Source organism: Gossypium hirsutum, chromosome D10 (genome assembly GCF_007990345.1).
Source record: "Gossypium hirsutum isolate 1008001.06 chromosome D10, Gossypium_hirsutum_v2.1, whole genome shotgun sequence".
NCBI lineage: Eukaryota > Viridiplantae > Streptophyta > Magnoliopsida > Malvales > Malvaceae > Gossypium > Gossypium hirsutum.
In genome coordinates this window covers 24,263,205-24,289,051 of record NC_053446.1, presented here as the reverse complement: position 1 = coordinate 24,289,051, position 25,847 = coordinate 24,263,205, and the positions used below count along the sequence as shown (strand labels likewise).

The 25,847-nt window shown below is 33.9% G+C and overlaps 2 protein-coding genes and 1 non-coding gene across 9 annotated transcripts; 1 reads left to right on the top strand and 2 right to left on the bottom strand.

Moving 5' to 3' along the window:
* Positions 1–3,059: 3,059 nt before the first annotated feature.
* LOC107914689 (clathrin interactor EPSIN 3) lies at positions 3,060–11,651 on the bottom strand. 7 transcript variants are annotated; one of them, XM_041102239.1, is made up of 15 exons: positions 11,337–11,628; positions 10,716–10,778; positions 10,436–10,487; positions 9,401–9,480; positions 9,244–9,322; positions 8,890–8,973; positions 8,636–8,781; positions 7,674–7,973; positions 7,249–7,290; positions 7,058–7,159; positions 6,889–6,974; positions 6,682–6,816; positions 6,185–6,396; positions 4,195–5,680; positions 3,060–4,118 (listed from the first exon to the last, which is right to left on the bottom strand). In XM_041102239.1, the coding sequence occupies exons 2-15, from the start codon at positions 10,748–10,750 to the stop codon at positions 3,442–3,444; spliced, it is 3,516 nt and encodes a 1,171-aa protein (XP_040958173.1). In that variant the 5' UTR covers positions 10,751–10,778; positions 11,337–11,628; the 3' UTR covers positions 3,060–3,441. The 7 variants fall into 7 exon arrangements, with proteins under 7 accessions (XP_040958173.1, XP_040958174.1, XP_040958176.1 ...); XM_041102240.1 differs by having other exon boundaries at positions 7,058–7,150; positions 11,337–11,627; XM_041102242.1 differs by lacking the exon at positions 6,682–6,816 and having other exon boundaries at positions 6,817–6,974; positions 7,058–7,150; positions 11,337–11,651.
* Positions 11,652–14,742: 3,091 nt separating this feature from the next.
* Positions 14,743–14,849, bottom strand: LOC121222702 (small nucleolar RNA R71). Its single transcript, XR_005920065.1, has one exon. It is a non-coding gene; the product is annotated as a small nucleolar RNA R71 (small nucleolar RNA).
* A 1,140-nt stretch (positions 14,850–15,989) lies between these two features.
* On the top strand, positions 15,990–24,808 carry LOC107915410 (uncharacterized). The gene is made up of 3 exons (XM_016844573.1): positions 15,990–16,253; positions 16,521–16,694; positions 24,344–24,808. Exons 1-3 carry the CDS (start codon positions 15,990–15,992, stop codon positions 24,806–24,808), a joined length of 903 nt encoding a protein of 300 aa, XP_016700062.1.
* Positions 24,809–25,847: the final 1,039 nt, after the last annotated feature.

The window sequence follows — 25,847 nt, the reverse complement described above, 5'->3', positions numbered from 1 at the left end:
ATTTATGACGCATGTGAACATGGTGCATTTCACAAATTTTATAAGCATGATGGCTATCTTTTTCGAAATAATAGACTATGCTTACCAAAGTGTTCAATACGAGAATTGTTGGTTCGAGAGGCTCATAGTGGTGGTCTTATGGGTCATTTTGGAGTCACTAAGACTTATGATGTTTTACATGAGCATTTTTATTGGCCTAACATGAGAAAACTTGTTGAGAAAATTTGCTCTACTTGCGTTACTTGTAAACAAGCTAAATCCACTGTGATGCCTCATGGTCTATATACTCCTCTTCCTGTTCCTAGTTCACCTTGGACTGACATTTCAATGGATTTTGTAATAGGTTTACCAAGGACAAAGCGTGGACGAGATAGCATCTTTGTGGTTGTGGATCGATTTTCTAAAATGGCTCATTTCATTATATGCCATAAGACTGATGATGCAACCCATGTTGCCGATCTAGTTTTCCGTGAAGTTGTGAGATTATATGGAATCCCAAGGACTATCGTTTCCGATAGAGATGCAAAATTTCTTAGTCACTTTTGGAAGGTGTTATGGGTAAGTTAGGTACTAAACTACTTTACTCTACTACATGCCACCCTCAAACTGATGTCAAACCGAGGTGGTAAATCGAGTTTTGGGATCTTTGCTTAGAGCCATAATAGGTAAGAATGTTAAATCTTGGAAATAATGGATACCCTATGTTGAGTTTGCTTATAATCATTCTGTTCATTCTTCCACAGGTTTTACTCCTTTTGAGATTGTATATGGCTTTAATCCACTTACTGTTTTAGATTTGCTTCCTTTACCTTTGAATGAGATTGCTAATTTAGATGGTGAAAGGAAAGCTGATTTAGTGAAAGAGATCCATGAGAAGGCTCGTAAAGCCATTGAGAAAAAGAATGAGTCCAATACACATCGAGCTAATAAAGGGTGAAAGCAAGTCTTGTTTGAACCTGGAGATTGGGTATGGGTACATATGAGGAAGGAACGATTTCCTTCTAAGAGAAAGAATAAACTTGATGCACGAGGGGATGGACCATTCCAAGTACTCAAGAAAATAAATGACAATGCTTATCGCATTGATCTTCCTGGTGAGTATAGTGTTAGTGCTACTTTCAATGTTTCTGATCTTTCTCCTTTTGAATTTGATGTAGGTTCAGATTCGAGGACGAATCTTCTTGAAGAGGGGGAGAATGATACGAGCCAAGGAGGTAACACTCAAGGGGTTGTTTTTCCTAGTGGTCCAATCACTCGAAGCAAGGCTCGACAATTAAAATCAAAGATGAATGCTTTTGTCCAAGACTTTGTTGCTACAAATTTAAGTCATCATGTTCGTGACGTTGACAAATAACGGAATGCAATTCACTGGACCAATATTGGAATAGTGAAAGCCCATGAATTGGTGGAATAAAAAGGAGAGTATTTGTTTTTTTCCAAATTTGTGTGAGGCAAATTTTTTGAGAGTAGAGTGATTCTTCTCTTGCTATTTAGTTTGGAGTTTGTTACTTTCGAGGGTATTTCGGAGTTACAAATATTTAAATTTCTTTCTCGTTCATCGGTATTTCTAGAGGTTCTTCTTCTAGGGGTTTCGTAGGGAGCTGCTCAATCATTGGTGTTTTTTGGTTACAAGTTAACCAAGGGTTCCATAGGGCAAATCTATCCTTTTATTATTATTATTATTATTATTATTTAACTAATTTTATTTATTCTCGTTTTATTTCTAATTTGTGTTTCTCTTGTGTCTAGATCCAGGATTTCCGCATCAATTAACCACTGGAATACCAATTGCATATCCCATCTCCTTCCTTTCACTCAACTCAGTATTAGCACTGAACACTTAGCTCAACTTCTGTAAATTCATTTGTTGCCTTGAAGCGTCAACAAATTCCTCGATAATGCTCGACAACTTTTTACAATTCTCCACAGCCGCCTCAATGAAAAATGATGAATCCTATGCAAAACAATAAATGTGACACAATAGGAAAATACCTATTTAATCTAAAACATCTCAGTCATTGTGCTTGTGTTTCAACAAAAATCATTCTAGACAACACATCCATAACAAACAAGAAAAGAAATGGGGAAAGGGGTCCTCTTACCTAAGACCTAGAGCATTAACCTTAACAGTTAATTAAACTACTAATTGAAAATTTTTTATTAAGATAATTTCAAAACATATATGCAGTATATGAATATACTTGAATTTATACCTACAATGTAATGAGAAAAAAAATTACAAATCTAAATCTTCACAATCTTGAGTTAATATGCAAGTTGTTCTTTTTAATGTATTCATATAATAGATTCGATCAAAACGTGAGAAATTCACACCTTGTGGATAATTTAAATATTTTTAATAATAAATATTATTGAAAAATATTATTATTAAATATTTAATTCAAATATTTATTAACAATACAAATTATTGAAGTACATTAATATTGTTTTTTATTTAACGAAAGTAATTTTGCATAGTAACTTTACATTTGTAGGACTGTGTTGAGTGTACCAAACATATTAATATGTTGGCGTATATGAAACATTGTAAAATAACTTTCGAGGCAATGACATTTCAATCAATTAAATTTCAAAGAATCACATTTTATTTTGCACAAAAAATAAGATGAAATCACATTCTATTAGAATCTTGACATGGAAAAACACCGAACACCTCTTTAGTTTAGTTGATTAATTTAATCCATAATTTTTCTTTTTCTTGCTAGCCTCAACTTAAGATAGTTTTCCTTCCTCCTTTCCCCCTTAGGTTGCGTTTTATATGAAAAAAGATAACATTTTAGCGCAACAAAAAAGAACAAAATTTGGTCAAAATCCAACATTAGAAGTGATTAAGCAAGCATTCTCCTGCCACCAAATTACTCTGACCTTGTAGGTGGTTGCTTGGATTTTTTAGAAAGGGAATTGTTTCACCTTCCTTGTAAATATACTGGTATCTGTGCTCTTTAAGTACCCCCCGGTAGTCCTTAAAAATATGGAAAAACTTGAAAATGACAAACCATACCCATGTTGGTTACAAGAGTCGGTTATGATAAAATGAATGCAAAAAGAACAAAGGAGATTATATTTATTGTTCTATGATGTAGCCCACATACAACAAATGCTCAACAAATATATAATGGAAGAATGAGAAGACGGAAAGGCAACCAGAGCCCTTGCTCTGGTTGTCTTTCACTGCTACACAATTTTCACAACACTTGAAACTCAAACCAGCAATGAACCGAGACTCGTGGCCAAAACAGAGCAATAGCTTATGCTGGTATGAGAAATAATAGACGTGAATAAACATGGATCGCATCATCAGGCCGCTGCCACTACACTCTGGAATTCGATGGCAACATTGGGTCTTGCTATTTCAACCTCTCTTAATCTTGCATCACAAGCATGCATGTAACTTCCATTACTCTAATTGACAATGATTTCTCACCGGTAACCACCATCACCACCATGTGGCTGTTGAGAGTAGGCACTGGAACCCATCATAGGGTTGTAACCGCCAGGCATCCCACTTTGTGATTGCATGTGGGTTGCCTGCCCCATTCCCATGTTCATCCCCATGCCTGCGCTCATGCCTATATTGTTCATCTCCATGCCTCGATTCATGCCCATGTTGTTCATCCCCATGCCTGGATTCATGCCCATGTTCATCCCCATGCCTTGATTCATGCCCATACTGCTCATCCCCATGCCTGGATTCATGCCCATATTGCTCATCCCCATGCCTGGATTCATGCCCATATTGCTCATCCCCATGCCTGGATTCATGCCCATGTTGTTCATCCCCATGCCTGGGTTCATACCCATGTTCATCCCCATTCCCATGCCCATAGGTTGTTGATTCATACCACCGTAGCCTCTCATGCCAACACCTCCAACAGGACCACCACCCATTCCCATACCCATGCCGGAACCCACCATAGGATTTGCTGGAGCTCTGAGAACACTAGCACCAGCACGGCCAATTCCAGAACCAGATCCCATAGCTTTACCCATTGTGACAGTAGACGTTACTGCAGTTGGGGCAGGCTTTTCCAACCTCTTTTCCTTCCGATTAATAGCATCAAAGTCAACTCCAATATCAGACAGTGGGTTTGTTTTAGCTGTGCATATAGAAAATAAATTAAAGTTAATTCTTCTGGAATGGGCATATTTTCGATGGGAAAGGCAAGTACTTACGTCCAGATATATTCAAATTGACCAGTCCTCTGCTCAATGTATCAGCCCAAACTGCTGACTTGGGCTCAAATTTATCCTTCGAGGGTTGCGGAACTATAGCAAGTGCTCCTATTGATGAGGGAGTAGCAGTCTGTGGCGCCACTGAAGTGTTCGATCCTGGTTGTGAAAAAAAGCCTCCCAGGACATCACTGTTATTATGTGCACCTGAATCGTTTGTGGTTTGAGGAGCACTCTGCGACTCAACTGGCACAGCAGAACCCTGCTGTGAAATAAAGCTTCCAGTGTTAAACTGAGTAGCTGGTGCAGCAGGACTTGGAGGTTGAGCAGCCATTTGTGAACAGAGAGGACCATTAGAACCTATCATTAAGCTCCCATTGCTGCTCTGAGCAGCAGATCCTGGAATTTGAGGGGCTGCAGATACAGACTGTGTGGGTTGGGCATATGGATTAGCACTTGGCTGTACAGGTTGGCCGTATGGATTAGCATTCGGCTGTGTAGGCTGGCTGTATGGATTAGCATTCGGCTGTGTAGGCTGGCTGTATGGATTAGCATTCGGCTGAGCAGGTTGGCCATATGGATTAGCATGTACCTGTACAGGTTGGCTGTATGGATTAGCATTTGGTTGTGCAGGTTGACCATACGGATTAGCATTTGGTTGTGCAGATTGACCATAAGGAATAGCATTTGGTTGTGTTGGCTGGCCATAGGGATTAGCACTTGACTGGCCATATGGGTTTGCACTGGGTTGCGCAGGCAGGCCATAGGGATTAGCACTTGGCTGCCCGTTTTGGCTGTATGGGTTAGCACTGGGCTGCACAGGCTGGCCATAGGGATTAGCACTTGAGTGCCCATTTTGGCCATATGGGTTAGCACTGGGCTGCGCAGGCTGGCCATAGGGATTAGCACTTGGTTGCCCATTTTGGCCATATGGATTAGCACTGGGCTGCGCAGGCTGGCCATAGGGATTAGCACTTGGTTGCCCATTTTGGCCATATGGATTAGCACTGGGCTGAGCAAGCTGGCCATATGGATTCGCACTTGGCTGCGCGGGTTGGTACATATTAGCACCTGATTGTGCATGCTGGCCATAAGTAGCTACAGGTAGTGATGATTGGCTGGATGGTGCTGAAAAGACTGTATGTGAAGCTACATCATTTGCAGGTCCAGAGGGTGGAAGGATTTCTGCCAATATATCATCTTCCTGATTTGGATCCGACAAATCTTGAGGCAAAAACAGTGAATTTCCTGAGGGAGGTTGACTGTTTGAGGCATTGAGAGTGGAGTAAGCACTGGCAGAGAATGATTCCCCGAAGTCAAAGCCTGTGACAATCTCAGATTTTACAGAAGGTGGCTGAGATGCTTCCATAATTTGGCTCATTGTAGCCTGGAAAGTAGTCGCGGGAGTCGATATTTGTTGCTGAGCTGAGGCAGCATCCCCTGAAGGGAAAGCTTTAAATGGACCATCACCAAATGGATCATCAAAACCCTGTATCAAGAACAAACCTTATTCCCTAACAACAGAATTACAACAAATATTCAGAGCACATTGATGTCCACTGGAATCAAAGAATAAGGACGAAGTTTAGAGGCAAAATAATGGGGATGGATAGGATAGAGGGACGAATTAGAGCAAAATCTAGAAGATGATTATTTTCATAATCAGTTAAGTGATATAATTCAAAATAAGATTTCGCCTTTATATACCTTTTTAATTCACCGTAAAACCTTTTTATGTTATCCTTCTATAGTAAATATACAGATGATATCAACAATTCACAAAGTAGCTTCAATATTAACTACTCAATGCTGTTTTACATGCTGACTAATTAAAGATACATGAATTGAATCACAACAGATAAGGCTACAATAGAACAGCACATCCGCATTCATGGTATCACCAACAGGCATATTTTAGACAGGAAGGATGAAATCCTTGTATATGAAGCAAAGAAAAAGGAGTTTAAGAGGTCCTCAAACAAATCATATCTACCTGATTTCCGGAGTTAGATGCTGATGGATTAGCAGCAAAGGAGGGTATAGAACCTTTAGCATGGGCATCAGCCTCAGCAGCAGGGGTTTCAGATAGAGTTGGCACAACCGCCCATGAATCTGACAGTGCACCGAGTAAGTCTATTTCAGAACTGGTTGAAGCAGTGGGAGGAGCAGGGGCAGGTGTAGAAACAGGAGCACCGGCAGAGGCAGCTGAAACAGATGAGCAGAAGATAAAAAGTAAGTTCTAGGTTAAAAGTGATAAATGCAATAGCATAAAAAAGAATCCAATTTAGTTCCTCAAACACAAGGAGATTTAGTTCATACAAATACAATCATGTTAGACTCCAATCAGTACAATTTAATTTTAAATGAGTAATGGAAAGTCAAAATTGAAAACAAGGGGTATAAATTTTATGGACAAAAAATTAAAAATGGAATGGAATGTGAACCAATATAGGATATCAAACTAAATACTTAAACAACTCAGAAATTTACATTTTGCATGGTGATTGTTCAAGCAAAACGTCACCACATCAACTAAGTTCTTATTGGATGAGCATAAAACAACCATGATCAAGGAAACACCACTGGAACATACAAACAATGGTGTATATATTACAAATATAGTACCTGAAACAGAAACACGTGGATCAAAAGCATTGAAAGCCTCCACATTTTTATTTGAAGGAGATGCTAAATTACCAAAATCAGACGTTGCTAGGTTAGGATTATTGCTAGCAGGAGGAGAAGATGACCTGGGAGCAGCTGCTACTGAAGTTTCTCCATCCCTATCATCAATAATCTTTTCAGTGCACAGAAAAATACAACAGCAAGCAATATGTCTCCAAACATTTAAGGTACAAAATAATACCTTTCACTATGGACAGGACTATGAGATTCATTTACTGCTTCATAACTAGGAGGAGCACCATTATTTTGTTCAGAGAACTTCTGCTCATGCCGCCTATAGAAACTTAATTTTTAGAAAATTTAGAAAGCAATAATTGTTGTTAAAAAATTGATCAACTAAGACAGTTTAAGAATGCACCCACTCAGGGTTACCTTCCATCCTGAGAATAATCATCAGCTCTAGCATTGCTGCCCCTGCAAAGACGACAGTTAATTACATTCTTCATGCCAAGCATCAATGAAGGTAAAGGCACCATACTTAAGATTCAAGGGGGGGGGGTCATGAAAATTACTAAATAGAACATCAATGACTGAACCAACACCCAAAAGTTCATGAAGAAAGAAGCTTTATGCAGAAAATTACTAATTAATGCACCATGTATGCAGAAAATTACCTAATCTCGTGCAAAAGAACTTATTAAATAGTCAACTTCCACCATGTAAATTGCAATCCAGAACAAGAAAGATATTTACTTCAACAAATAATCAAGAAAAAAAATAATCGAATCAACAATATTAATATGCCTCTTAAAAAGAACATAGCCATATAAAGGTATCAAAAGGAAATAAAAGCATACCGTGATGAATCACCATCATCATCAAAAGCACGGTCTCTATCAGAGCTCCTACTTCTGGTGCCATATTGATCACCATCAACACTTGTACTTCTACCTTTGTAGTCATCATCCCTGTAACCATCCCTGCCATAGCGATCTTCATTATCTCGGCTGTAGCGATCTCCATCACGACTGTTTGAATCTGTATATCTACCATACCGATCATCATCTCTATAACCATATTGATAATCATAATCATATCTGTCCCCCTGTCCCCCCAAACCTGCCCTATTCATTCCACCTGTTGATGTGCTCCGAAACCTGTAAAACAAACAGTTATACGTTACGGAAGAATTCTACATTTCCATTAATTTATATTCTCATATTCTAAAATGAATTTCCAAGGCAAATTATTCGAGACAAGAAATTAAATCACAGGGATACCTGTAATCGTACGCAAGAAATGTCATTAGAACTTTGAGAAATGGAACTCAATTAGAAAAGGCATAATATCATTTATATAAGCTTAATACCATATGCTACCTATATTATCTATTAGAGTAAAGATATAGGACCATGGCTGCAGAAAATAAATTCAAAATTTTAATGGGAAACCAGAGATAGTCCACCATGTCCATATCATGGTAGATTTGGCAAGACTAGACTAGTTATTTTATTTTCACCACTAAATGGGTGAACAAGTAAAATCTCAAGAAATTGCCATAAATGGCGAAAATATACCACCAGCTTAGGAGAAAAAACAATTTTAATAATTCTCAAGTCAATTTTGCAAAATAAAAGGTATGAATATGGGCATGCTCTTTCACCCATACTTGTCATGTTGAAAGCATCTATGCTCTAACACAAAAGTACTCATCATAATTTCATGATGAAATTATGCATGCTCATCAATTTTGTACATGCTGGTCATATGTTGAAAACAGCAAGGAGATTAAAACATAAAGCCATTTTTGCAGACTCACTTGTCCTTGTTGGCTGCAGCCTTCTGTCTTACTTCAATTATCCTTTCTTTATCATTTACAAGAACCACAAGGCTCTGAGATTTTTTTCGAATATTGCTACCCTGGTCCCTTCCACTGGAATCAATGTACTGAAAGTCGGACAAACTCTGTAACATGAGATGGAACATTAATTAGACCAAAAGTTTTAAACACAGTGAACCACAGATAGCGTTATCAACACTGCATAAAATAATGTCATAAGAAACAGCAATTACTGATATTTGATATGCGTGTTCTCTTATGTCATCTATGACACGCTCTGATCCATGGGCAACAAGGTGCTCCAAAACAGTCAGACCCTGAGGCTCAATAAAGAACATACCTTAGTACAATGATATATTTTAATGTGGGGAGGAATTGGAGGAAAAGTAAAATATATACAGAAAACACAAAGCAAAATATAGTGCATAAAAAATGTACCACACCCCAACATAATGACCATGCAGAATTGAAGGAGATTTAGTGAAAGGATAAAACTTTTACAATTACATGAGTATTTAGACGAACACTTTTTTCAGTTGTAGAGAGAACAAACACTAATACAATTAGCCCTTCAACATAATGCTGACCTTGTAGACATGACGCCAATTCTTTCCAGTGTCACATATACGTTTCCAGATTACTGCCATGATTATCTGGTATTCATGACTGCATGGAGATTTGCAAAATAAATTTAGCCGTGACAAATAAGTAATGAAAATCAAACATAATTTCTCTCAAGCTTACTAGTTTCTAGTAGCCATTGCAATATCTGCAAGAAGTGACCCATGAGGACCCCAGGGCTCATTGCTGGTGGCATCAAGAACCTAAAGACAAGCTAAAAATGTATTACTAATTCAAGTAGATAAACAAAGTTTTAATTGTATTCCAGGCGATATTCTTATGTTGTTGCATAGTGATTGCTGTTGTTAAATAAAACTAATTTTACTTTATACATTTAAGGACAATCTCCTCTTACCAAATGAAAATAAAATGGAAGAGTTGGATCCACTATATTCTATCAAGATTCAGCACAACCAGCATTAGAAGTTAGCCTAACTTCAGAAGTAGTTTACATAGAAAATTTGGGTCCTAGAACAAATGTAAGAATCAGCCCTCTTAGTACCCTTCCATCCAAACGTTCACTTAAGAGGCTCAAACCAGCCATGTAATGGGAAGTGACAGGAAGCTCAACACCGAATATAAGTAAGCTTGTTTTCCAAATCATATAACCACTTTTCAGAATTCTCCATTTCTAGAAGCACTTCGTTGAGAAGGGGAATAAGCAGAGGCCTCTAACTGGTAGTGAATCACCCCTCGTATAACAAAAAAAAAAATCAAGCTACAGTTTCTCTTTCTGAAAACAAGAGCATATTTCCACTCATTGCCACCTCGCCATAATGTAGACATGAGCACTAACCCTCCGGACCTCCACAACTTCACCAAAAAAATAAAGCTGGATTCCACTTATAATCCCATTTCCTACTTCTCTTCCATACAAGGGTATGCAACATTACGAAATCATAATAGCATTTTAATAGATAATAGTTAAAGTCCCTTACTTTTTGGCAACTATGATGCCAATCAAAGTAAAAATCACTTTCATAGTTTAATATCTCAGAAAACATATCATATCGACTGAACAATATCTAGATAGTCTATTAAACCCCTAGCCAAAGGGAAACCTAATTCTACAAGAAACAACCATAGATGCTTACAATTATGCAACAATTGATTATTAGGTACTCGTATGCTCAGTGAACTTTCTAACAATATTCTTACCTTCTGCTCTATTCCAGGAACTTTAAGAACTTTCTTATTAACTCCTCTCTTACTGCAGGAACAAAGAATAATAAATCATTTAGCACTGGTTATATAGCAAATACCAAGACGCACGAATACAATAAATATATATATATATATTCACAAAAGACCAAACTCGCAAGGATCATTCTTCAGAGTATAATTTTGTTACGAAGAGATTGCTTTACACTGTTAAATATTCAAACAATTCAAAAATGTTAATTAGATAGGAGGAATTTGTATCTAATAACGAACTTACAGGTCTCTAACAGTTTGGCCCAAGGCCTTCTTCATCGTTGCCTGCGTTCACAATGAAGCAGCCCTGTCGCATTAGAGACAAAAACAACAGAAAGAAAGATCAGATCTTGAACCATTTTCAAGACCACAATGGAATAAAATTAGATGCACATGAACAAAATTTATTATTAAAAGAATTCAAAGAAAAAATAAAGATCATTTAGAGGCAAGTAAAGAAGCTAATCGGGATAAAAATTCTAAAATTTCAAAAAATATTTTTAACAGATCCCTAAATCTTGTAATCGCGCAATAAGAATCTTTGCAAGCAAAAACAAAATAAATAAATAAATATATATATTTATTTAAGTGTAACTTACAATAATTAGAAACAAAACTCAAATCATTCAACCAGAAAGAGAAACAAGAAACCTTTACAACCATTATCAATTTAAAGAAGAGGAAAACATAATCAAAATGATAATTGAGCTAAACACGGAGAAAGTTTAAAAAATAGACGTCGAAAATTTAAAAAAAATAGCCAAACGGAAATCCAAATCAATAATGTAATAAATAAATGAAGCAGATCTGAATGTGAGAAAAAAGAAAGAACGAATATAATAAACAAGATAAACAAAGCCAGAACCTGATTGAATCAAAATTGAAACCGCAGATCTGATGCAAAATTGATCGTCGGTGCTAGAAGAAAAATGAAAAAGAGAGAGAGAGAGAGAGAGAGAGAGAGAGAGAGAGAGAGGAGGGGTGGGGTGGAAAAAGCGCGAAGGGTTCTTCCTCCCACGAAATGCAAATTTTGGTGCTTAAAGAAATATAGCGGTAAACAAATGAGAAAGTGTGAGAAAATGAGAGAAAATTTATGAATACATTAGCTTCGTTTTGATTTGTTCGGTTTGGTTCTTTTTATTATTTTTAATTTTTGAGATTTAGAGAGAAAAGAAAGAATGGAATAAAATAAGACAGCGCAACTTACACGCAGAATATTAAGGGGTTTTGTTTTTTTTATTTATTATGTTATAAAACTAATATAGCATTTAAGTTTATTATTTTTATTTAATATTTAGATTTTTTGGGTAAATATAAAAATAGTCATCCAACTATGTTTTTCGTTCTATTTTGGTTATCTAATTATTAAAATTTTTAATTTAGTCACTAAACTTTTTGAAATTAAATATTTTAATCATTCTGAGCTAATATAGGTTTTTTTATTGGTCTAGTAATAAAAGTAGCCCTCTAATGTATACATATTTTATCAATTTGATCCTAAATATTTAAAAAATAATAAATTTAGCCCTCAATATTTACAAAATTTGTTAATTTAGTGTTATTTCTTAAAAAATCAATAAATTTGACTCTCAACATTTACAAATCTATCAATTTAGTCCTAACTCCAAAAATTAAAAAACATTCAATTTTATCATTTTATAACCCCTCGATTAAACCATGTGATGTATTAAAATAAGAAAAAGATTACCCTTTTTCAAGCCACTTGCAACAATTTCTTTTACTATAATTTAGGCTTCACATTGAACAAAACCAATTGATTTTGAACTTATCTGGAATAATTGGTGGCATTATTACCTAAACAGGTTTTTTTCTTAGAGTCAAGGGTTGGGGCGGGCTAATTTTTAAAAATAGTCGGGTTGGGTCAAGTCAAGGTCGAGTTTAGAATGAAATCACCCCACCTCGCTCCAAGATATTTACGAAATTACCCTCTATACATATTTAATGTTAATTAAAGTAAAAAAATCCCTAAAATTTATCACTACTAGTCCCATTCTATCGCATCTATACTAATTCTCTTTCACCCCTGTAAGGTTATTTCCCCAATTTTTTATCTTCTTAATTTAATAATTTATTAAAGGAAATTTTGTTCCTTCTTTTTCTTCTATATTGTAATCTCAACATGTGTGTAAATATACATTAGTTCACAACCTCAGAGATAAATCGTTAAGTAAATCTAATAAAAAAATGGTATCAAAACCTTTAATTTTTTTAAAAAAATTGCCTGGTCCAGCCCTGTTGGGATCATTAGTTAGCCAATGGGTTATAAAGGGCTAAAAATAATTTTTAAATTTTTAGAGTTAGGACTAAATTAATAATTTTGTAAATATTGACGGCCAAATTTATTGAATTTTTTAGAATTGGAACTAAAATGAAAATTTTTGTTAACATTGAGGGATAAATTTGTTGAATTTTTTTATATTTAGGATCAAACTGATAACATGTGTAACAATCAGAGGGCTAATTTTGTTACTAGACCAATAAAAAAATGTCCACATCATCTCAGAGTGACTAAAATATTTAATTTTGAAAATTTTAGTGGCTAATTAAAAATAATAATAATTGAGTGACCAAAATAGAACAAAAAGCATGATTGAGTGACCCTTTTATAGTTTACCCTTTTATTTTCCATAAACAAACTCCCAGATCTAGAGAGTAGATTCAACAAGCTCATAACATAGGAGGAGCAACTTAAATCAATGTCGGTTCTACACCAGTTCCAGTCGTTTTGGTTGGTGTGTATCGTTCCAGTAATAAATCAGTGCAATCAGCTCTCTTGTTTGCATCAGCTAAAATTTCAGTCCATATCAATCAGACCAGTTCCGTTTTACCTAATTTCGACCACATCGGCGGAAACATTGTGCATTGGTTAGTTGTTGGTGCAAGGGATGTATTCGGTTTGGTTCAATTTTTGTCTAAAAATTGAAGTGAATCACTCTATTCGATTTTCAATTATATGGAATAAAAATCAAAATATCCAAAATCAATAATTGCGGTTTGGTTTGGTTCTGTTTGGCGATGTTTAGTAAATTTGGACTTTTCAAAAAAGAAATAATATCACCTTATTTTGAGCCCTAAAAAATCTAATATTACAATTCATAATTTTTTTAACAACAATTATTATGCATTCTCTAGATTCATTTATACATTTATAAAGTGAATTAAATAATTAAATTAATATCATATTCATCTACAATAGCATTTGAAAAATCATTTTAAGTTGAGCTATTAAGTTGATAAATCATTCCAAATTGTTAAAAAGAAAGTTAATGCATAAATCATTCACATACCTAAAGTTTTGTTGTGTTATTTCTTTTAATTAGTTTAATTTTTTTGGTAAAGAAGAAAAATAAACTAGTTTTGTTGGGGATCGACCAGATTAAGCAACGAACAAGTAAAAAATAGTGAAAGAAATTAAGAAATTGAACACACAAATTTAACGTAGAAAAACCCGTCTAAAGAGGATAAAAAATCACGAGCAAATATAATTTTACTATAATGGCAAAAGAATGAAGAATACAAAAGATGCAGATAAAACTAAACCCCGAAACTCAAAAAACAAAGAACCATCAAAACATAAACACAAAATTCTCCAAAAGTGTTATGAGTTCTAATCTTTTTAATTAGGGTGTTTTCTAATGTTGTAAAATAGTCTATTATAAGCTAATTTCGTAGGTCAAATAAATTATACTAATAAATGATAAATATATATTATACTAATAAATATTAAATCTTCTAGAAAGAAAATATATTTTGTTTAACTTGACTTGAAAGTAATCTCTTGTTTTATTTAACAGTAATTTGAGTCACATAACTCTAACAAGTTTACATCTCAATTGTTTCTACCAGACGTCTACTTTCATTGGCCTGTTGCTAATGACAGAGACCATGCCATACGCCAATATGTTGTGCCTCTTTTCAATGAACTTAATCCAAGAATTGTGAGACCCGAAATTGAGGCACCACAATTTGAATTAAAGCAAATAGCGTTTTTAATGCTACAAACTGTGGGCCAATTTAGTGGGATGCCTACTAAAGATCTATATCTACATCTTCGCTTATTTATGAAAGTAAGTGACTCCTTCAAATTGGCTAGAGTGACCGAAGATGCTTTACGATTGAAGTTGTTTCTATACTCGTTGAGGGATAGAGCACGAGCATGATTGAATTCTTCACCGTTTAACTCGGTAACCACATGGCAAGAATTGGCTAAATGATTCTTGATGAAATATTTTCCTTCTAGTAAGAATGCCAAGCTTCGAAATGAGATCACTACATTTCAATAACTTGATGATGAATCTCTGTATGAGGTATGGGAGAGGTTCAAAAAGTTATTGCGAAAGTACCCTCACCATGGTATTCCACATTGTATTTAGTTGGAGACTTTCTACAATGGTCTTAATACACATTCAAGAATGGTGGTGGACGTTTCAGCTAATAAAGATATTCTTTTTAAGTCCTACAATGATGCTTACGAAGTGGCTGACTAATCAAATAGCCATAGGAAAAAGAGTGACAGGAGTACATGAAATTGATGCACTTATTTCTTTAGAACCTCAAGTATCTTCTATGTCTACTATGCTTAAGAACATAACTGCTAATGGTTTCAATGGTAATCTAATAGGATAACATCTGAGTCAATTTGAGAACATTTCATGTGTGTATTATGGAGATAATCATGTGTTCAAAAATTTCTTATCAAATCTATAATCCATCTATTGCATGGGAAACCAAAATCAGAATAGGAGTGGCTCAGGTTCGCAATCAAATTTCTACAATCCTTCATAGCAAAATCATCCGAATTTCTTATAGAGTAATCAAGAGACTGGTCCTGGAAACTCTTATATGCAATCTCGCCTAAATCATCTGCCAAGATTTTCTCAACAAGATTAGAAACCTTCGCAAGCCAAATCTTCCTATAATTTGGAGAATTTATTGAAAGCATATATGAAAAAGAATGATGCATCTTTGAGAAATTTAGAAAATCAGATGGGACAGCTGGCCAACGAACTTCAAAGCAGACCTCAAGGTACTTTGCCAAGTGACACTGAAAATCCAAGAAGTACAAGCAAAGAGCATTATAAAGTTGTCACATTGAGGAGTGGAAAAACGTTGGAACCCAAAGTTGTTAAGGTTGAATATGAGCCTGTTGTTGCTTAGAAAAAGAGGAAAATAAATTGAATATTAAAATTCCCACTTTATAGAAGTTTCTAATAAGAGGTTGCTGCAACAAGTTAGTCCTGAAAGTTCAACACCTACGGCAACTGTAGAAGCATTACCATAAAAAAGCTATCTGGTTAAAGTTAAGATTCCACCACCTTCATATCCTCAAAGATTCCAGAAGTAGAAACAAGAGGTTTAATTTAAGAACTTTTTAGACGTGCTTAAACAACTACATATCAACATCCATCTTGTGGAAGCTTTGGAGCAAATGCCGAATTATGTCAAATTCATAAAGGAAATAATTTTTAAGAAGAGAAGGTTGGGGGAATTTGAGACAATGGCATTGACAAAGGAGTGCAATGCATTCTTGCAAAACAAACTGCCCCCAAAAATGAAAGATCCAAGGAGTTTCACCATTCTAGGCAATATTGGAGACACTTATTGTGGAATGACATTATGTGATTTGGGAGCAAGTCTCAATTTGATGTCCATATCTGTGTCTAAGCGATTAGGTATTGGTGAGGTTAGACCAATGACAGTTACACTTCAATTGGCAGACAAATCATTAGCCCATTTGAAAGGGAAGATCGAAGATGTACTGGTACGTGTGGATAAATTTATATTTCAGTTAACTTTATCATTTTGGATTTTGAAGCAAATAAAGAAGTCCCTATCATCTTGGGAAGGTCTTCTTAGCAACTAAAATAACATTAATCGATGTCTAGAAAGGGGAACTCACCATACGAGTTCAAGACGATTAGGTAAGCTTTAATGTTTTCAAAGCCATGATATTTCCTGATGCAAGTGAAGAATTTCTGCTATGACCAATATAGAGTCATTAGTCCCTACGGATGACCTGTTGGAACAGATTTTAGCATCAGACCTGCCAAGTGACAATGAAGATGATGAAGATCTGGCTATGATAGAAGCCAAGCTGAAGGGATTCACTTCACAATCTCGATTTGAATCATTGGAATTAGCATCTTGTGAGTACACACAACCAAAGACGTCGATTGAAGAACCACCCAAGTTGGATTTAAAGGTATTACCATCACATGTTAAATATGTTTATTAAGGTAACTCTTCTACTTTACCTGTGATCATTTTAGCCGAGTTGATTGAAACTCAAGAAGAACAAATTCTTGAGGTTTTGAAGAAATTCAAAAGGGCAACTGGGTGGACTATAACTGGTATTTGAGGCATGAGCCATTCTCTCTGCATGCATAAAATTCTATTAGAAGATGACAAAAAGGGAACAATTGATGGACAAAGAAGGCTAAACTCGATCATGAAAGAAGTGGTCAAGAAGAAAATGATCAAATGGTTAGATGTAGGGATTATTTATCCCATCTCTGACAGTTCTTGGGTAAGTCAGGTCCAGTGTGCCAAAGAAATGAGGCACTACAATTGTGGAGAATGAAAATAATGAGCTGATTCCGACAAGGACAATTATGGGCTAGCAAATTTGTATAAATTACAGAAAGTTAAATAAAGCAACTCAGAAGGGCCTTTTATGTTGTTATTCTTAGATCAAATGTTAGACAGACTTGCAGGGCAAGGCTACTATTGTTTCTTAGACGAATATTCGGGGTACAACCAGAGAATTATAGATCCGAAAGATCAGCACAAAACCACTTTCACTTGCTTGTATGGTACGTTTGCTTTTCGGCGAATGCCTTTTGGTTTGTGCAATACACTTACGACTTTTCAAAGATGAATGATTGTAACACCCCTTACCCGTATTCAACTCCGAAATAGGGTATGAGGCATTACTAGAACACTTACACATGTAAACGTATTAAACCGAGTTACAAAATTTCATTCAAATTTAAACTCTTCAAATTTTTAACTTGCCTTTATAATTCTTTACAGCATATCCTCAAAATATTATATTCATAACAAATAGGACCTACGAGACCCGATACTTACTCATGTAATTCAAAGCTCCATTTCCATTTTATTCAATTCACAATCTTTCATGTTCACAATTCAAATCAATTTCTCATCCAATATATATATTTCAATACCACACTCTCATACTATGAAACTTTATTTTCCCATATGAGCTTAAACCATGATCATCACATATCAAAGACAAATGTTCTTGACATTTCCATCACATAGACCGAATTAATCAATGCAACTCAATGATATAATCATCAATATATCATTATTATCACACACACACACACACACACACACACACATATATATATATCATGACTAAATTTCTTAAACATTTGATCAATTGCTTTTCAATACCGCAATAGTTCCTTCAGTACCAATACGTATTTACCATTCAATTTAACATTTACCGATTATAATCGGGCATATGACCATTATACACAATTCTTTCATACATTTTATTGTCCTCCTCCTCCTCTCCATTCCACATCCTTTATGTATAGCATTATACATAATTTCACTATTCACTTATATTTAAATTCAAAGCTGTCTATTTGAGTCAGAGTCACTAAATCATTTTTATCCGAAGCTACAGAGCTCCAAATTAAGATCCGTTAATTTTTCTTGAAACTATACTTGCATCTCTTCTTACCATAAAATTTTCAGAATTTTTGACTTGGCCAATTAGTACAGTTTATTCTTTAAAGTCACCCCTTTTTCACTGCTCAACATATCTGACCTCTCTTCACTAAAAATGAATTATCTCATTGTACAGAACTCGGATGATATTTATGTTTGTTCGCTTTGAAAATAGACTCATTAAGGATTCTAAGAATATAAATTATAACTCATAATAATTTTTTTACAATTTTTAATTATTTTTTAAAGTCAGAACAGGGGATTCCGAAATCAATCCGACCTTGCCTCACTAAAATTAAAATATCTCAAAATGTATAACTCTTTTGCTTTCTCTGTTTCTTTTATGTAAAAATAGACTCCTTAAGATTTCATTTCATATCTTATTCACTCTCTAATTCAATTTCCACCATTTTTGGTGATTTTTCAAAGTCACACTATTGTTACTGTCCAAAACTGTTTTGTTGCTAATTCTACTTTTTCATAATTTCACTTTTTCACTTTTAATCACTATTCAATTCAAAATTCACTTTTCCATTTTCAAGTCAATATTCAATTCAATTCCACACATATATTCATTATTCAATTACACTTAACCGTTACATGATCTCATGTATTTTCACTTAGTCAATTTCCCGTTGAACACTCGGAATATACACGGATACGTAGAGAATTAGCACATAAGTGCCACACTGATATGTAGCCGAAGCTACCACTGATATGTAGCCGAAGCTACCACTGAAATGTAGCCGAAGCTACCACTGATCAATAACATTGGAAATGTCCACGGGCCTGCTCACACAAGCTGTCAGGTGTATGCAACACATGCTAGATCACCCAGCACCCGGGACTCACTGTAACACTGATCTCTAGTGACATGTCACTTGTATCCACTTCTATTCCTAAGTTCAACCGGGAATTTACACTTAAAACTTTATTTTCAACACTTTATCACTTGAATAATTCATGAACAATTTTCCGTCCACATTCAATATTGATTCACATATCAAATAAAATTCACAATTTATAAAAGTATATTACTATTATTTACACATAACTTACTTTGATGCAACAATATAAAAATTTAGCAATTTAGTCTTGAATCTTTTCTTTTCTCCGGTCAATGTCGATTCCACTTCTTTCTTGATCTATAATAACATATTTGACTTATTTAGTACTCACATTTATCAAAACAGTCCTTGACTCAAACTTTGGAAAAATTACAATTTTGCCCCTAAACTTTTGCATATTTACACTTTTGCCCCAAAGCTCGTAAATTAAACTTCATCCCTTATTCTTATGTATTATGACATGCTGAACATTTTTCCCTTGTATGGAAACATCAAATTCCCACTCTAACACTTACTTATGAACATTTAGTATTTTTATCGATTATGTCGTTTTACTCGTTTTTACTCAAAATCGATTAGCAAAAGTTGCTTAACATAATTTCTAGCTTTATATTCTACCATAAAACATCAAAATAAACACATTTCACATATGGGTATTTTTCCAAATATAAACCCTAGATTAAATTATTGCTAGAATAAGCAAAATCAAGTTACCGGGACTCCAAAAACATAAAGAACATTAAAAATAGGGCTTAGAATCACTTACTATGGAGCTTGGAAGCTTGAAAACCCTAACAATGGCTTCCCCCCTTGCTGATTTCGTCCAAATGAAGAAGATGAGCACAATCTGCCATCTTTTTCCCTTTTAATTCATTTTAATTACTAGATTACCAAATTGCCCCTAACTTAAAATTTTCCTATTTCACTTATCTCATACCCATTTTTGTCTACCAACTTAACCAATGGTCTAATTACCATATAAGGACCTCCAATTTAAAGTTCATAACAATTGAACACCTCTAACATGTAGAACTCAACTTTTGCACTTTTTTACAATTTAGTCCTTTTGACTAAATTGAGTGCCCAAACGTCTAAATTTTCGAACGAAATTTTCACAAAATCATTCCGTGAAATCGTATACTATAAAAATATAAGAAAAATAAAATTTTCCTTGTCGGATTTATGATCCCGAAACTACTGTTCCGACTAGGCCCAAAATCGGGCTGTTACAATGATGGCTATATTTACTGACATGGTTGAAAAATTTTAGAAGTATTTATGGATGACTTGTTAGTGTTCGGGGATTCTTATGATGATTTCTTAGATAATTTGGCCAAAGTACTGAAACGAGGCGAAGTGTAAGGACCCAAAATTCATAGGCATCGAAAAAGTGCAATATCGGGCCTCTGTCTTAGTAAACCAAGTCCGTAAATAATTAGTAGGAGTAATTATGAGTCTAGTAATGTGTCTAATTAAGTTTTAATTAGATGAATTTAGTTTAATTAAGAGAAATTAGGAAAAAAGACTAAATAGAATAAGGTGTAAAAGTTGAATTATAGATTAAAAGAAAGTATAAAAGGCAAAAATGGCAATTAAGCCAATTCATAAATATAAGGCGACATAAGTTGATTGAATTGAAGATATTACATGATATTTAATTAATAATTATTAAGGTTTATTATTAAATTAAAAATTATAATAATTATTATATTATGAAATAAGTTAAATAAAGACAAATGTATGGTAATGATTTAATACAAATGTATGGTAATGATTTAATACAAGTGTATGGTATATATGATATTGTACATGTATGAATAAAATATATATGTACATTTGTAACATTATTATTTGTTGTTAAATAGATTTTTTATTAAATAAATAAGATAATTGACAAATGTATGGTACAAAATTTATACAAGTGTAATAATATGAATATGTACAAATGTAATTAAATAATTTGTTTACTTAACATTTAAACATAATATATTATATTAATTATTAAGTAAATAAAATAAAGTAAATAAAAGAAACTAAAGAAATAAAAGAAAGAAAAGAAGTAAAAGAAACAAAAAGAACAGCAGAAGCCATTCGAACAGGGGAAGAAAGAATAGGAAAGAAAAATAAAAGGGAAAACTAGGGATTTGAAGCTTGAAGTTTAATTGGTAAGTTAAATTAAGTCTTTTTCTCTTAAATTTGATGTTTTAGAAGTTTTAAAACAAGGTTTTGATGGAATTAAGTTGATATTTTGTAAGTTCATAGGTTTTCAAGTATAGTTTATGTTGAACAAAAAGATGAATTAGGGATTTAAATGAATGAAATTCAAGTTAGAATTCATAAAAGGATTAAATTGTGAAGTAAGCTATAAGTTTTACGTTTTAGGGACTAAAATTGAGGAAAATTCGAGATTAGGAAAATATGCTGGAAATTTAATAGTTAAATTTGAGTTTGGATGAAATTTGAATAGAAATAAAGTGTGAATTGAATTAGAAAAGTAAGTAAACTTAGTTAGGATTAAATTGGGAATAAGGTAGGAATTGATTAGAAATTTAATTATTTATTATAATCAGTGCTGTAATTAATAGTATTATTATTATTATTATTATTATATTATTTCCATAGCTAACAAAGAACCCGATGCATCAGCATCGAAAAGAAAGGAGAAAGCTATCGAGGACTAAAACGGGAGATTCATGGTTTGTATTACTATAATTCAAATTATTTATTATTTAATGTTAAATTTAAATTATGTGTATGGTAAGAAAATAATAAGGTAAGTGACTTTAATGAATTGAATTTGGAAAATTAAATTGAATGAGAAAAGTATGTGTTGGTATTGAATTGCGTTTTGATTAGTGAATGGAAAAGTGTAATTGATATTGAAAATGAATTCTTGAAATAAAAGTGAAAATTGAATTGTGAAATTGAAATACCCTATTAACTAGTCGGGCTGAGTCGGATATAATTAGCATGCCATAGGATTTGGAAGAGTACGGGATTTATTGACCTTGCTGATCAGGCACTTTATGTGTCGTATATCAGGCATTTTATATGTCGTATCAGACACCTCGTGTGTCGTTTCAGACACTTATGTGTCGTATACTGATCAGGTACTATGTACCGTTTTAGGTACAATGTGTCGTATTGGTGTGTTTGGGTTAGAATCCGTGTATTCATCAAAGTCCAGATTGTTAATAGGGTGAATAACTAACATGAGAATTTTGTATGAATCTGATTGATCGTAATATTAAAAATATTGAAAGAAAAGAGAAAAATGAATTGTGGATTGAAATTGAAATTGGAAATGGAAAACATGAAGTAAATGTTCATGTAGTAAATGTAATTAAAGTTATGACATATGATTAAAATTGATGCATAGTTAAAAGTGTATTGTTAATACTTATATAATTTAAGAATGAATTAATGTAAGAGAAAATCAATTGTTATATACTTGATATTTATGTTTTATTATGGTTGTTATAGTTTGAATTATGGTAATACCACTGAGTATAAAATATTCACCGTACGGTTGTTTCCGTGCGCAGGTCAGTAGAAGTCAAGAGTCCCGGTCCAACATCCCAACGATCCTGACTCCAAGATAAATTTTGGTGATGTTTTCTCCCTTCATTGAAAGTGGCATGTACTAGGAGTTGTATAGGTTATATAGATATGCTTGTAATGTTGGTTGTAAAAATGGTATACCATATTTTGATATTAGTTTAATAAAATGGTAAAGATTATATTATATAATTTGACATTAAGTTAGAATGAAAAATGAATGAAGTTATTAGTTAATTTTGAATGATATTATGAATGTTTAGTTATTAATTTACTATGTTAATGAATTGGTCATGATTTAGGTATATTTGAGTTTAAATTGTTTTTGGTTGTGCCATTGGTTTGGGATTAGTTGTTGTTTGAAAATTGCAGGGAAGGTTAGATGTTTATAAAGGGGATATATTGAGTTTAAAAAAAAAAGAAAATTTGGAGTACTCGAACGAGCACCCGTTCCTTTTTTAATATGTGATTTAACCTCGAGGGTCCATTAAAAGGGATTTTATGATTTAATTTTTATATGTTTGTTATTTACTTGTGAATTGCTCGTAAATTGATCGAATGTTCTATAATGCCTCATAACCCTATTTCGGCTACAGTTTGGGGTTAAGGGGTGTTATACAAAGAAATGAACCTTGTCCTCAACTAGAAGAAATGTCATTTCATGGTAAAGAAATATATTATTTTGGGGCATAAAATAACAAGACAATGAATAAAAGTTGACAAGGCAAAAATAGATGTTATCAAGAAGCTCCTTCCACCTATATGTGTAAAAGGCATTAGGAGTTTTTTGGAACATGCTGAGTTCTATTGGAGGTTCATCAAAGACTTTTTAAAATCTCCAAACTTCTATCCAAATTGTTGGATAAAGATACAACATTCAACTTTGATGAGGAGTGTTTGAAAGCTTTTGACTATTTGAAAAGCTGATTAACCTCAACACCAATTATTATTACACCAGATTGGAGTTCTCCTTTTGAGTTGATGTGTGATGCAAGCGACTTCCCAGTAGGAGTTGTGATGGGGCAACGAAGGAACAAATTTATTCATTCCATCTATTATGCAAGCCAAACCTTGATAAGAGCACAGTTAAACTATAAGGTAACAGAAAAAGAGTTACTTGCTATTGTATTTGCCTTTGATAAATTTCATTTTTATCTTGTAGGGGTTAAGGTGACAGTTTATACTAATCACTCGACCATTAAATATTTGCTCACGAAAAAAGATGCTAAGCCAAAATTAATTCGATGGATACTTTTACTCCAAGAATTTAATCTTGAGATTCAGGATAGAAAGAGGGTGGAAAACTAGGTGACAAATCATCTGTCAAGATTGGAGCATCAAGAGGAAACTCACTCCTTTGTTCTTAATAATGAATGTTTCCCGAATGAACACATCTTTGAAGTAGTCATACATATGAAATTCTGTGGTTTGCTGACTTTGATAACTTTTTGGCCAGTGGACTAATGCCGCCCGAGATGACATACCAACAAAGGAAGAAATTCCTACATGATGTATGGTTCTATTTTTGGGAGGAATTATATTTGTTCAAGCAATGTGTAGATCAAATAATTAGAAGGTGTATGGCTGAAAGTGTGGTACGCAATATCCTTTACCATTGTCATCCATCTCCATGTGGGGGACGATTTGGGGGACACATAGTGCGGCTCAGGTATTACAAGTCAGGTTCTTTTGGCCCACTTTATTTAAAGATGCACATGCCTATGTGAGGAATTTTGATCAGTGCCAACGAGTTGGAAGTATTTCAATGAGAAATGAGAAGCCTTTGAATAACATCCTTGAAATTGAATTGTTTAACGTGCGGGATATTGATTTTTTGGGTCAATTTCCTCTATCATACGGTAATATATGCATTTTGGTGGCTGTTGATTACGTGTTGAAATGGGTAGAGGCCGAGGCATATAAGACGAATGATTCCAAGGTGGTCATGCGCTTCCTGCATAATCATATATTTGCTAGGTTCGGGACTTCAAGGGTTATAATTAGCGATGATGGATCTCAGTTTGTGAATAAGTGGCTGAAGTGGTTACTTGATAAGTATGGTGTAAACCACATGGTTGCTACGGCTTACCACCCAAAGACGAATGGGCAAGCTGAGCTGACAAATAAAGAAATAAAAGGCATACTGAAAAAAATGGTACGTCTGAATCGCAGAGATTGGTCCAGGAGACTTGATGATGCTTTATGAGCTTATCGAACAACATTCAAAATTCCTTTAGGGATGTTACCCTATCGGTTAGTGTTCGGAAAAGCTTACCACCTACCATCGGAGCTTGAGCATAGAGCTTATTGGGCTTTCAAGCAACTCAATCTAGATTTGAAACATGCTGGGGAAAAACAAATGTTACAACTTGATGAATTGACAAAATCGAGAATGTTTTCTTGCGGGAATGCCAATATATTCAAAGAAAGAACAAAAAAATGACATGACAAACGCATCCAATTAGCACTGGTCCAGGACTGATTAAGGCAATGCTAAAAAACTACCTCAACACTTTGCATCTCCCTTGGAAATTGAAAACCATCCACAAATTAACCTTGGTGCTTTCAACTTTACTGTCCTTAAATTTATGAATTCACATTCTCACAGAGAAAGATTAAGAGTGAACGAGTTTTGCAGAAAAAGTGACAAAACAAAGACTGCTTTTTTTTTTATGTTATATTTATGCTTGAAAAATTATAAATTTTTGAAACGTATATTGGTAAGAAAAAAAGTTAAGTTGTTCATTATCTCCATCACATTGCTATTATATGGGGAGGCACTGGATTCATATTTAGTATTTTTAACAAATAGAACTGAAATGGTATTCTGTTGAATTGCTCACACTGTTGGTTTACTGTTCAACTGTAAACAAAGGAAACCCTATTTCATTTCCCCAACCAAACATAATGTTAGTCTTAATTTATAAACTACAAGTGAGAAAATTTTACTAGTATACTACTAAAAATTTTATCGCATGCGTATGTATATGAATGTAATATATATTGAATATAAGTATGCATTTAAAATTAACATATAATAAATAATGAAGCTTTATTTTGAGACTAATAACAATATATGAAATATGTAGAAAATTAAAATAAAAAATTAATTTAAATTGTAAGTAAAAAGAAATTTAAATAGGTAAATGCATTAATTAAGAATATTAAATGCTCTCCAATTTTTTATCATAGTATTTCCATTTTTCTTGAGTTGATATTGTGTTCAACTCAATCAATGACGTTAT

Coding starts and splice junctions, on each gene's coding strand:
- LOC107914689 (XM_041102239.1), bottom strand. CDS start 10,750: ATGAAGAAGGCCTTGGGCCAAACTGTTAGAGACCT. Junction 10,488..10,715: donor GGCCAAACTGTTAGAGACCT/GTAAGTTCGTTA, acceptor TTGTTCCTGCAG/TAAGAGAGGAGTTAATAAGA. Junction 9,323..9,400: donor GCAATGGCTACTAGAAACTA/GTAAGCTTGAGA, acceptor ATCTCCATGCAG/TCATGAATACCAGATAATCA.
- LOC107915410 (XM_016844573.1), top strand. CDS start 15,990: ATGGCATTGACAAAGGAGTGCAATGCATTCTTGCAAAACAAACTGCCC. Junction 16,254..16,520: donor GGAAGATCGAAGATGTACTG/GTACGTGTGGAT, acceptor CTGTTGGAACAG/ATTTTAGCATCAGACCTGCC. Junction 16,695..24,343: donor CACCCAAGTTGGATTTAAAG/GTATTACCATCA, acceptor AATTTTGATCAG/TGCCAACGAGTTGGAAGTAT.